The 12,743-nt window shown below is 39.5% G+C and overlaps 2 protein-coding genes across 6 annotated transcripts in view; both read left to right on the forward strand.

Annotated features, from left to right (window-relative positions):
• The window catches only part of LOC129761730 (lachesin), a 320,135-nt gene that overhangs the window by 194,371 nt on the left and 113,021 nt on the right, over positions 1-12,743 (forward strand). The gene's annotated exons all lie outside the window — the stretch shown is intronic.
• On the forward strand, positions 1,513-3,737 carry LOC129761715 (scoloptoxin SSD14-like). 2 transcript variants are annotated; one of them, XM_055759456.1, is made up of 4 exons: positions 1,513-1,625; positions 1,683-2,489; positions 2,553-2,978; positions 3,045-3,737. In XM_055759456.1, exons 1-4 carry the CDS (start codon positions 1,621-1,623, stop codon positions 3,550-3,552), a joined length of 1,746 nt encoding a protein of 581 aa, XP_055615431.1. In that variant the 5' UTR covers positions 1,513-1,620; the 3' UTR covers positions 3,553-3,737. The 2 variants fall into 2 exon arrangements, with proteins under 2 accessions (XP_055615431.1, XP_055615438.1); XM_055759463.1 differs by having other exon boundaries at positions 1,543-1,629.

The following is a 12,743-nucleotide window of genomic DNA, read 5'->3' on the forward strand; positions in this document are numbered from 1 at the left end:
TATTCCGATTAGACGATTAAGTAATGAATATGTGTTCTATGTAAAGGAAACACATATTTTTTCCACGTCTTTGGCAAAATCATGAACTGAAATTGTGTTTCGAAGTGATTTAAAATTTATCGATTCCCCTCATCTGTCTCTCTCTCTCTATATATATATATATATATATACAGGGAAACTTCGATATAACGTCACTCGATATAACGTCACTCGATATAACGTACACATTTCCGAAGTGTAAAGGAAAAATTTTTTCAAGATTTTTTTTTCTGATAGAACAATAAATTATCTGTATTGTGATGCTAAAACAACAGCTGGTTTTATGATTCCGGATTCTAAATGAATCAAGCTTTAATCAACAGTACGAAGGGAAACATCATGAGAAACGCTGGGTTCGTCTTCTGATTGAAGCTATTCATTAACTGTACTAAAACAGCAACACAATAATGTATTATAGACTACGTTTGTGAGTACTTTATTATGCTTCGATATTACGTACAATTCGATACAACGTACAATTTTGAAAGTGAAATGTACGTTATATCGAAGTTTACCTATATATATATATATATATATATATATATATATATATATATATATATATATATATATATATATATATATATATATATATAAAGTTTTCTGCTCGTTTGTGTGAGCGTTAAAAACTCGAAAAGTACGGAACCGATTGAGCTCAAACTATGATACAATATACACAACAACCAAACACATCTAGGATTGTTGTTACAACATAAAAAAATGAAAAATTCTACTCAACCATGCAACCACAATGTGCCACAGCTGCTAGTAAACAATAAAATATGAGCGCAATTAAATTAATTCCTTGATTTTTTCAATAAAAAAAGGAAGAATGTCCACGACGATTGTCCACTGAGGCGGAGTCTAGAATCGTGCTTTTTCTGTCCACGTGGTATGTGGACAGCCCCTGTGATGTACAAAAACTTTTTTTTTGAATTTATTTTCGGTTTAGTTCTCTTGAATTCATTGAAGATGGAACAGTTGAAATGAGAACTAAAGTATATTGCCAAATGACTCAATACGAAGATCCAGCAAACAGCCAATTTGTCACTCATTTCTTGAAGAGTGACTAATAGAAATGACGTCGGATCACTCACTCAGTTTTACGATTCTTTTTGACAAATTATGTTCAAATAATAAACAACTCTCGCCGAGAAAACGTTTTCAGACGTGCACAATAATATCCTCTATTTGCCGCTTGTAAACCGGTTTGGTCGCTCTATTTTGCTGCTGCTGTAGGCTGTTCTTGTTCAAATGCAACTTAAGCGTGTTTGCTTTACGTGCCCAGACGACGACAGCCAAATTATTTTACAGCTGACTCTCGGACGGCTGCCCACCCCACTATCAGTCTATCGGAGAGCATATGCAGATCTCGCTATGTATACAATGAATGAATGATGTGTGTACTATTTCGACACCCACATGACGCCCCGGTCAGCCCATTCCCCGGCGGTCAGTACAATCTCACAGCTGATAACACGATACTGCTGTAACGAAACGCGGCCTGTAACACTTAGTCAGTCGTTGTAAGCCGCTGTGAGCAGTTGCTTGCTCGTTCGAGAGTGATAGGTAATACTCAAGATGTTGTAAGTACGTAAATTCACGGGTTGATGAAACGCTTTGCTAACACCCACCTCTCGTAGTTTGTTCACTTGCAGCCGGAAGGCTGTGGTTATATCGTCGCTAGCCGGTTTGGCAGTTCTTGGGACCACAATTTTCGTTATAATGTCCATACTCAAATATAAAGATCTCATTCATGGTGTGTCGTCTCGAGCGTTTCGAGTCGGGGCAGTAGCGTCCAATGGGTACGAGTGTGCCGCCATCGGAGCGGACATTCTTCGTCAGAATGGGTCGGCAGCGGACGCTGCGATCGCTATGATGGTTTGCGAGGAGGTGGCATGTCCGGAGAGTGCCGGTATCGGTGGGGGCTTCCTGCTGACGTTCTATCGGCGCGAGACGGGTTCTGTTGAAGTGCTGGATGCTCGGGAGATTGCCGCTCAAGCTGCACGGGAGGGAATGTTTGTGGACAATGGGAGCGCGACGGCACACGGCGGTTTGGCAATTGCCACCCCCGGAGCGCTGAAAGGGTATTGGGTGCTTCATCAGCGGTACGGCAGACTGCCGTGGCGAAGGCTCTTTGAGCCATCAATTGATTTGTGCTATAAAGGACACATTGTGAATCCGTATATGGCCGATTCATTACTAGAGAAGCGGGATGATATTCTGAACACTCCCTCTCTGAAAGAGGTGTTTGTGAATCCTGCCACTGGAGATATATGGAAGGAGGGCGATCACCTTAAACGGCCTGATTTCGCGAAAACACTCGAAATCATAGCCGAGGAAGGGTCCGATGCATTGTATTCGTCGAAAGGTAGCCTTCTTCCCAAGTTGATGCAGGATTTGAAACAGTTCGGAAGTATTATAGAAGATAGCGATTTTTACAGTTACGAGTGAGTATTTTGAACAAAGTAATGATAGACCTCAATGCATTGTAATGCGTCCTTTGATAACAGACCCCGCTGGTTATCACCGGTTTCAACAAAAGTGCGAGGCGAAAACACTGTTTACAGTGCCGCCCTGCCAGGCGGCGGAACTATTTTGGTACACATGTTGAACATTCTTAACGGTTTCAAAGAACATGATCTGAGTGATTCCAAAACATGGCATCGGATAGTGGAAACCTTCAAACACGCCTACGGGATCCGTACAAGACTCGGAGATCCGTCGTTCGTTCAAGGGATTGAGGCGATCATTCAGAACTTAACGAGCACTGATTATGCGGACTACATAAGAAGCAAAATTGATGACTCTCGTACATACACGGATTACAAATTCTATGGTGCTGATTTCACAACGCCTGATGACCGTGGAACGGCGCACGTATCAGTGCTGGCGCCAAACGGGGACGCCGTAGGCGTCACAAGCACAATCAACGATTAGTAAGAAATAATTATAAACCATTTTCCGAAATCTGCCACACACTAAAGTTGAAAATTTGTCCCCAGTTTCGGCGCATTACTACGCTCTCCCCAGACAGGAATCATTCTCAACGGAGAGATGGACGATTTCTCCACCCCCGGTGTCATAAACATCTACGGAGTGCCGGCATCTCCCGCGAATTACATCGCCCCCGGAAAACGCCCCCTATCATCGATGTCCCCTACGATCGTGGTCGACAAAGAGGGAGACGTTCAGCTCATTGCAGGGGGCGCAGGAGGTACAAGAATCACAACCGGCACGCTCCAGGTGGTGCTACGGAAGATACTGCTTGGTCAGGATTTGCAAACGGCGATCAGTGGTCCTCGGGTACATCATCAGTTGGCTCCAATGGAGATCGAGGTTGAGCCGGGGCTGGATAAGACCATCGTTGAGCAGTTGACTGGGAGAGGACATGCTACGAGGGCAGTGCGGAGGGTTGCCACGATGACCGCTGTTGCGCGAGAGAGCGATGGCACGATGACGGCGGCTTTCGATCCCAGACGGCCGGGGAGCGTTGAGATTGTTAATGTTTAGATTAATTTATGGTACAGGAAAACAACTCAGGATTTTCACTATTTGGCCAAACTGAACTGAATTGATTTTTTCCCAAAAATGATAATATTGTATTGTTGTACAAAATATAAGTGAGCATTAACAGATTTAGTGATTACTAAGTCAAATTAAATGTACTTAAACAATGATAGTAGCATATTTATCAACCTGATAGTTTATATTTTTGATTCAAATGTCACTATGTAACCGAATGTGCGATCATTACTTGTTGAACTATTCATCATCAAAGACGAAGAGGTATTTTTTCATTCGAACTGAAATATCTCTGTATGGGAAGGTCCCACAAGAAAGCTGGTTAATAAGGTTAATTGAATTTATTGTTGAGTTGGTTAGCAAAAAAAATGTGTTAGTCCACAAAATCTTTGAAAATATAAAAAAACGATTTTTTTTCTTCTCGGTTTTGTATTCTAATACACTTACACACACCGAGATAAAAATATGTACGTAAAATATTCTAATACCTAAAAGTTGTAGATTTAAAATCATGTGTATCCCATCGTTTTGGGTTGATTTTTCACAAAGTAGTAGTTTTTTCACAAGTAAAAAATCACTTAAAATTTCCGACTTCTCACTTTGTTCCTCTAATTTTTTGTCGAGTGTATATTATTTTCTTCATTGCAATCATTGCGTGAAAATAAAACGAGAGCGTTACACTCGAGCAACAAGATTTTGAGTGTTGATACGTTCTAAACAACTGAACGAAACACTGATAAACACCTCATTCGTCTACGCGTTATATGTTTGTTACTTGTTGATCCAAAAATTTGTTGCTTTAAAAACAGGCTATTGAAATTACACGAATCTGTATAAAATCGGGAGCCCGTTCCCGATATCCACTCAAGAAGACACGGATCGAACGACAATATAGTGCCTTCGGCAGTTCGAGGTGGAGTTTTAAGTAGAGTTTTCTTCCCAAGGGTCCTTCTCAATGCTAGAGACGAATGAATAGAAAAAGTTTAAAGTTTCCATAATTCACTAGAAGCAGTGAAGCACTGGTTGGTATAGTCTTTCGGAGTCAGAAATGACGCAACGCGCACTAACCGTCCGCGCGATAAAAGTTTCGTGTGTAAAAACAAGAAGGGGGTTATATATGTGATATAACCTCAAGGTAGACGTAGGACTACCTTTACCTCGGTAATCATTTATTTGAAATTGCATCTGAATCAATTCTAAATGAATGAATGAATGAATGAATATTTTGAAAGATGTTGAAAGTTTTCTTATTAGTTTGTGGTTTTATGAGTAAAAGTATGGAATTGTTATTAACATAAAAGTCAACTCTTTCGAACTTGTTGGTGGTCCTGAAACGAACCGATGGAATTTGAGTGGCCTTGTAAAAGCAACTGAAGATGTTTGATACATGATTCACTTTTGTTTTCGTGAGAATAATACGAGATTTTTCATGATCACTCCATGCGCAGAATAGAAACTGAGGGCGCCACTTCATGGTGAAAATGAAATAAAGTCTATAAAATTGCATAAAATTCTCCATTTTACAATGTGGTATGTATATTTTGAAGGATGGCTTGGTATAAGTATTGTAACTTAATTTTTTTTCCAACTAGATAAACGATGAGTAGCATGTGTTGCACTAAAAATACTGCAAATCCTTCTTGTATCGGCCCTATACATTATCAATGATATAATCCAACTTAATGTGATATCGATTTCATCACCGTTATCTACAGTATTGGTGATAAACACACCTGTATGCATTATCAAACTCAAAATTTATCAACGATTTTGGTCCAATCGCGTATTGAAATCATCGTAAATATACAAAGCCCTAACTTTCTTACCATATACTGAAGACATTTAATGGTTGAAATGAATCTAAATAGAAATAAAATGAATAATTACGACCGAATCTTGCTTTTCAGTGCGTAGAATAAACAAACATCATCACTTTTGTGGTTCTGAACTCTAATGTAGGTGTCGCATGAACTGATTCGGCTTTGCGTAAATTCGTCAATTGGATTGCATCACGGGAACACCAAGTGGAATGCATAAATGCGAATATTCCTTCACTTGGACGCGTTCACACGCAAACAATTTTTCATGCGAAAAGCAGAACAGAAACTGATGCGAGTAAAAGTACTCACGCCTAGCATGTGTGCGCTATGGTTTCCCAAACACTAATGCAAGCGAGCAAAAGAAGTTGCAGCTTGCATGTATTCGCTATGACGGTTTCTCCAGGTGCCTAGATTTTGCGTCCGTGTTCGGGAACACATTGCGATCACCAATCATCATCAATGAGCAATGATGATTTCAATAGCTTGCTTTCAAAGCAATGTTTAAGCTATTGAAACGATTTTTTGGACCAATAAGTGACAATCATATAACTCGTTGACATTTTATCTTTCGGATGAAGCGATTATTATACCGCTCCATCCAGCCGGTAAAGAGGTATTAACGTGCAAAACCTTGCACTCCAGCGTCACACTCTCGTTTTCGAAACTTTGAACTTACACCCCGGTACAGAAATGAAAGTCGTAGTCCTACGTCAAAACAGGCGCTATATCGCGCCAAGCTATACGCGTCTCATTTTGCGCCTGGCCTGAGAGGCCGATGCAACCCAATATGTGTATGTGCATCAAGTATATACATACAAGGTGGAATCACTGTGAGGCATAATAGGCAATATCGGCAAAGTTCCGTTACCCCACACCCTACTCCTCCCCTCTTTCCTTCCCATACCACTCCCACCCCCTTCCACTCCTCTAATCCCACCCAAATCCTTTCCACTCCTTTCCTTCCCATCCTCCTGAGAAGGGCCTTTTTTGTGTTTTTTTGTTTTTGGAACACGCCCTGCGCTTGGAGTCTAGGTCATTTGTGCTTCGTCACTGCTTCGGTCCTCGGATCAGTAAATATTTACTTTTCTTTACAGCATATATTAAATATCTTATGAAGCATAGGATCCCTTCCTACCTTCTTCTTTAACCGAGAGTCGAGCGGACAGATCTGATGAGTGATTTTGTTGGTTTCCCTTTCGCCAGTCCCCTCTGGGCTGGTTTTATTGTGGCTCTTCACTGGGCTAGAGGCGAATGAACTGCAAAGTTTAAAGCCTCTTAAAAACAAAGAAAGAAAGAAAGAAGTTCCGTTAACATGTTTGGTAAGTCCACTTGAGGAGCTCATCTCGTGACTAAGATGACGACGATAAAGATAACGAAATTATCCTTTTGAAATATTTTGTTAATGTTTCGCTTTCTCGTTTTTGATCTGATAATCCTAGCGAAAGAAACCAGCAAGAAGATAACAGAACAGGTATATTTCAGTAATAAACATGCTGAAAGTGAATCCAGTTTGCTGAAGTAAACTCTCCGAAGGCTGTCTAACTGTATCCGTGAATGTTCGATTTGGATTGATGTCCATTCAAGAGTATTTAAGGTTTCTATTTTGACATTGTCCCTTAGTGATAAGAAATCCACAGCTTTTGGAACGTAGTCAGGAGAGAAAAATGAGTGAATCGGAAACCTGAAATCGATTATCAAACAAGCAAAGCAAGAGGGTTTGGAAAGAATAATAAAAACTTTCAGGGTGTTATCTTCGTTGACTTCAACCGGTGTGATGAATCCAATATGGAACGAGACAGTGAAGGAGCTATACCGCATTGTAATGTTTATGAAAAAGATGAAACTTCAATACTTAGATGAAATAAAAATGATTCACAGAAACAGTATTGTTTTAAAAATGGAGAGAGCAACTAATGTGCTTTGCTGCATTCATATAGAAGATGAAACAGTATATGTTCCGTTTCAACAGGAAAGTATATTAAGTTCATTATGCAATTCTGAACCTCTCTTCAAGTAGGGGAAAACGGGGGAAGACGGCCACCCGGGGTAAGATAGCCACTGTCTAGATTATTGAAACAATCAACTATTGGACAATTACATTGTTTTAGTATATTGCATTACCCTCAATTATGTATACCCATTTTGGTGTGTGTATAGGTGAAACGTTATGATAAAACAACAAAAATAAACTTTTCAGATGGTGACGTGCACAGATTTGGGTCTCAGATATTGAATACTCCAGTTGATTGTTCCAATTGAGTTTTTGGTCAAGTATGACACCCAAATATTTGGTTCGATTTGAAAGTTCCAATTGTATACCTCCCAATCTAAGAAAAGCAATCTTAAACATTCTTTTCCTGGTAAATGGAATAATGACTGTTTTTGAAGAATTAACACTAAGTCCAGTTAAGGGCTGTTTGCATTCTATTGGAAATAGTATACTCACCTTTACTCCTCACTAAAATGATTGATTCATTAGCGAATCCAATGGCTTTAAACATCGAAGGAGACAGAACTCCTACTTGAGGGCAACCTCTTGTTGGTTTATATCAATATCAAGAAAAGCTGTAAGTGAGATTTCCCTAGCACCAAAAGACTTCTCCATTTTGTAAACTCAAGTGTGAAGCGCAGTTTCAGTTAATTTATTCGCTTGATTGGCAAATTGAAATATGTGTAATGGTCTTCTGTTCAAATATGATGATTCGAATTGGAATTCAATTATCTTTTTCATCATTTTCAAGATGACCGATGTTGTACTAATTGGTTTATATACTATACGTTGCTCAGCTTGATATATCCGCTCTGAGAAACAGCAAGCATCCCAATTTATGATCTGAAGAGGCTCATCTGACACCGTATTTACAGACCATGTATCCAAGAAGCTAAAATTGATCCAATTTAGTTTTGTACAAAGCTCGATGAATACGCATTTCGGTTGAACTGCTGCTAAAGCATCTTCTCATTATCAACGGGGATCGATACGAAAATTTTCCTAGCACAAACTGCGTAGAATTTTAAACCAAATGTAATCGAATTGGCACCTGAATGTAAATTTCTAATATATAGAAAAATCATAAAATCAAAACGATAAAAAAATCATGTTTCTTCTATATTTTTTATTAATTTACATTACGTTACCCATGAAATATGTCATTGGCATGTGTTATTGTTGTAAGTTTGCCTTCAAATTGAAAGAAATATTGCTAAATTGTGTATAAGTTGTGCACTATTTCGAAATACATTGTAAGAGAAATTCGGAAAGCATGATTATGCAATAAATTTTATACGCAATGTTTGAGTGAGGTTCAACAGGTTTCGTGTTTACACAATAAATGAACACAGTCCTCTTTAGTTTCGGATGTTCAACTGAACTAGACGTGTTTTTCATAAAGTGAAAATAAAACTTTAAAAATATCACATGAAAGAGAATTATGGCATATATTGACGTAGGACTACGTCTTTAATTTCTATATAGGGGGGTCACTCTACGAAAAATGTAACGTTTATTAAGAGTTTTCAAATGCATATTATGCAGAATCGTTCTTACGATATATGTTATGATAAAAACCATTAGACGGCAAATTTATCCAGCATTTTTTTTCGCCTGAGACATCAGCAGAGGAAATAATGAAAAAAGTGAATAATTTAATAAATAAAAGAGGGATGTTTTGCTAGCGGATGCGAAGGTGAATCATGTATTATGCATTCTTTCTTCCAACTTCGTTCCCATGAATTTTGTATGTAACACAAAATTACTTGCAATAATTCGTTCTATCTAACAAATTAGCAAGCTGTTAAAGTAATCAGATGCAAGATGTCATGCATCACTGAAACTTCAGGCAAGATTTCATCAAAGCAACGAGGAAAGTGTCACCCATACAGTGATCGTTCATTAATTAGGAGGAGGCATTGAGATCGGCTATGAAATATTAATACTCTCAATGACTCAATTCCTTCTATGATAAATTGAGCATTAGAACCAATACGACTTGATTGTGCAAACGAACATTTTTGTTTACCGTTTCATATAAACTTCATCTACCATTCCATCCTGTTATGTGTCCCATTGATATTCATTAATCAATTTCAGTTAGACAGTTGAACTCCCTGCCAGAAGTTTATTTTCTTTCTTTGTTCGTTACAAACCGTTTGAAGGATATGAGTACAAACCTTACCATGGCTACTACAGGGTGGGCCATTTAAAGTGGAAGCATCTGGCAACCCCATAACTTTTGACAGAGATGTCAGATTAACAAATGTCATACCGCGTTAGAAGCGTCATTTCAGTACAATTTTAACCATGGAACAATACACACCTAAACAACGCGCTGAAATTGTTCAGCTGTACATTCAAAATAACTTCTCAATTGTGGCTTTTGGCAAAAAATCATAATGTCTGATGAGGCGCATTTCAACTTGAATGGAGGAGTGAATAAACAAAACTGTCGGTTCCATGCTACTGAAAACCCTCAATTCATCGAAACGCAACCTCTTTACGACCAAAAAGTTACTGTGTGGTGTGGCATTTATACCGATAAAGTCATCGGCCCGTACTTCTTTGAAAACGAAAATGGAGCAACGGTAACCGTGAATGGGGAGCGTTATCGGACAATGATAACCGATTTTTTATTGCCAGTTGTTCGTGAAAATGAATTGGACAATTACTGGTTCCAACAGGACGGCGCTACATGCCATACAGCGGCTGCCACGACCAAATTATTGCGCGAAATGTTCCCTGGAAGGTTAATATCGAAAAACGGCGATTATGACTGGCCACCGAGATCACCTGATTTGACGCCTCCTGACTTTTTTTTTATGGGGATATTTAAAATCCAAGGTATACACTGGTAAACCAAGGACCCTGGTTGCGCTGAAAGACAATATCCGACAAGAAATTGCTGCCATATCGGCCGAAACATTGGGCAAAGTGATGGAAAATACCGAAAAAAGGGCACATTTTGCGGTCAAGGCCAGAGGCGGTCATTTACGAGATATCATAATCAAAAAGTAGTTAGAACAAATCTCCTTGGACCAAAATAAATGAATTTCAAAAAAAAAAATTTAAAAATTCCACTTCTTGACTTTGCTATTGCAAAAACAAATCCTTCCACTTTAAATGGCCCACCCTGTATTTAGAGTTTCAAAAGAGTTTTTTTTTTATTTAAATCGTTTTTTTTACAGGCTCAGTTACATAGGTTTAAAGGAGCCGAACTCCTTACTGTATTGTTACTAGTATATATACATTTTTCTTTAATTCTAATGTTAATAATATAGGAAACCGATTACTCGCGGTCGACTCAAGTTTAGAAGGGTGACATATTTTCTTCAGGAAAAGGAGGGGATATGAGGATATGTTGACAATGATCACACTCACACTCTCAATCACACTCATCACACTCAATTCTTAAACCTATCTTATATCTAATATGTATTTACATTTCATCTTATTCTTAAGAGGGGATCCGATCTCTCACAAAGGAAAAGGAAAAGGAAAAACTAAGGGTATAAGGACAATCACACACGAAGATCGATAGCTTTAAGGAATACATATATTTGGGACATGTAATCAAGGTCTAACCGAGCCAACACGTCTCTCACCGGCACCATGGGCTGCCTTCCTCGGGCCCGAAGGGTGTCTTCTAAATTCGATCTGGCGACAAGATACAGCTCGCACGACCAAACAACGTGCTCGATGTCGTGGTAACCTTGGCCACAAACACAAAGATTGTTGTCGGCCAGATTAATACGAAAGAGTAGCGCATCTAACGAACAGTGATTGGACATGAGTCGGGAGAATGTGCGAATAAAGTCCTGACTCAAGTCCAGACTTTTGAACCATGGTTTGAGGCTAACCTTAGGGATAATCGAGTGAAACCACCGGCCCAATTCATCTTCATTCCACTTGCGTTGCCAGTTAGCGATGGTATTTTTGCGGACTAAAGAATAAAATTCATTGAAGGCGATTTGACGCTGATCAATTTCGCCTTCAATTGCACCTACCTTTGCTAATGAGTCAGCCCTCTCATTACCCGGAATTGAGCAATGTGAAGGGACCCAGACAAAGGTAATGACATAACAGCGTCTGGATAAAGCACTCAAAATTTCTCGTATTCTCTCAAGGAAGTACGGCGAGTGCTTTTCCGGCCTCACTGAACGGATAGCTTCGACAGAGCTAAGACTATCCGTTACAATGTAATAGTGTTCAACAGGTCGTGAGGCGACGCTGTCCAGCGCCCAATGTATCGCTGCCAATTCAGCAATATACACTGAGCAAGAATTCTGAAGACTGTGGGAGGTGCTAAAAAATTCGTTGAACACTCCAAATCCTGTGTACTCATTCATAGAGGACCCATCAGTAAAGTACATATTATCACAATTGATATCCCCATACTTTGCATCGAAGATCGTTGGAACGATCCTCGATCGAAGATAATCTAATGTTCCATGGATATCCTGCTTCATGGACAGATCAAAATGCACAGAGGAATTGATGTAGTCGGGAAAACAAACACGGTTGGGAATATACGAAGAAGAATCAGCCTGCATGAAGATGAATTCATGATATGGACTCATGAACCCATATTGAAAATTTAGCTCGATAAGCTGTTCATAATTTCCGATTACCAATGGGTTCATAACCTTACACCGGAACCGAAGAGATAATAAATTGAAGCGATCTTTTAGTGGGAGTACGCCTGCCAAAACCTCGAGGCTCATGGTATGCGTTGAGGGCATACATCCCAACGCAATACGGAGACAAAGATACTGAATTCGCTCGAGTTTAATGAGGTGTGTTTTGGCAGCTGATTGAAAACAGAAACTGCCATACTCCATCACTGAGAGAATAGTCGTTCGCTACAACATTATAAGATCTTCTGGATGGGCTCCCCACCAGGTGCCGGTAATTGTACGGAGAAAGTTTATTCTTTGTTGACATTTTTTATTCAGATACCTAATATGGGCCCCCCAAGTAGATTTGGAGTCGAACCAGACCCCAAGATACTTGAATGGCATAGCATGAGTGATCGGTTTACCCAAAAGTTGAAGCTTTGGTTTTGCTGGTCTATGCTTCCTAGAAAAAACCACCATCTCTGTTTTCTCCGTGGAGAATTCGATCCCTAGCCCAATGGCCCAGGTTGAAAAATTGTTTAAAGTATCTTGTAAGGGTTCCTGCAGGTCGGATTCGTTTGATCCTACGACAGAAACCACTCCATCATCTGCAAGTTGTCTTAGGCTGCAATTGTCAATGTCGCTTGCGTAGAAGTTGTACAAAAGGGGGCTTAAACATCAGCCCTGGGGGAGTCCTATATAAGAGACCCGACTTACTGCCAAATCCCCGTGAGAAAAGTTCAAATGTTT

This window comes from Toxorhynchites rutilus, chromosome 1, assembly GCF_029784135.1.
Source record: "Toxorhynchites rutilus septentrionalis strain SRP chromosome 1, ASM2978413v1, whole genome shotgun sequence".
Taxonomy (NCBI): Eukaryota; Metazoa; Arthropoda; class Insecta; order Diptera; family Culicidae; genus Toxorhynchites; species Toxorhynchites rutilus.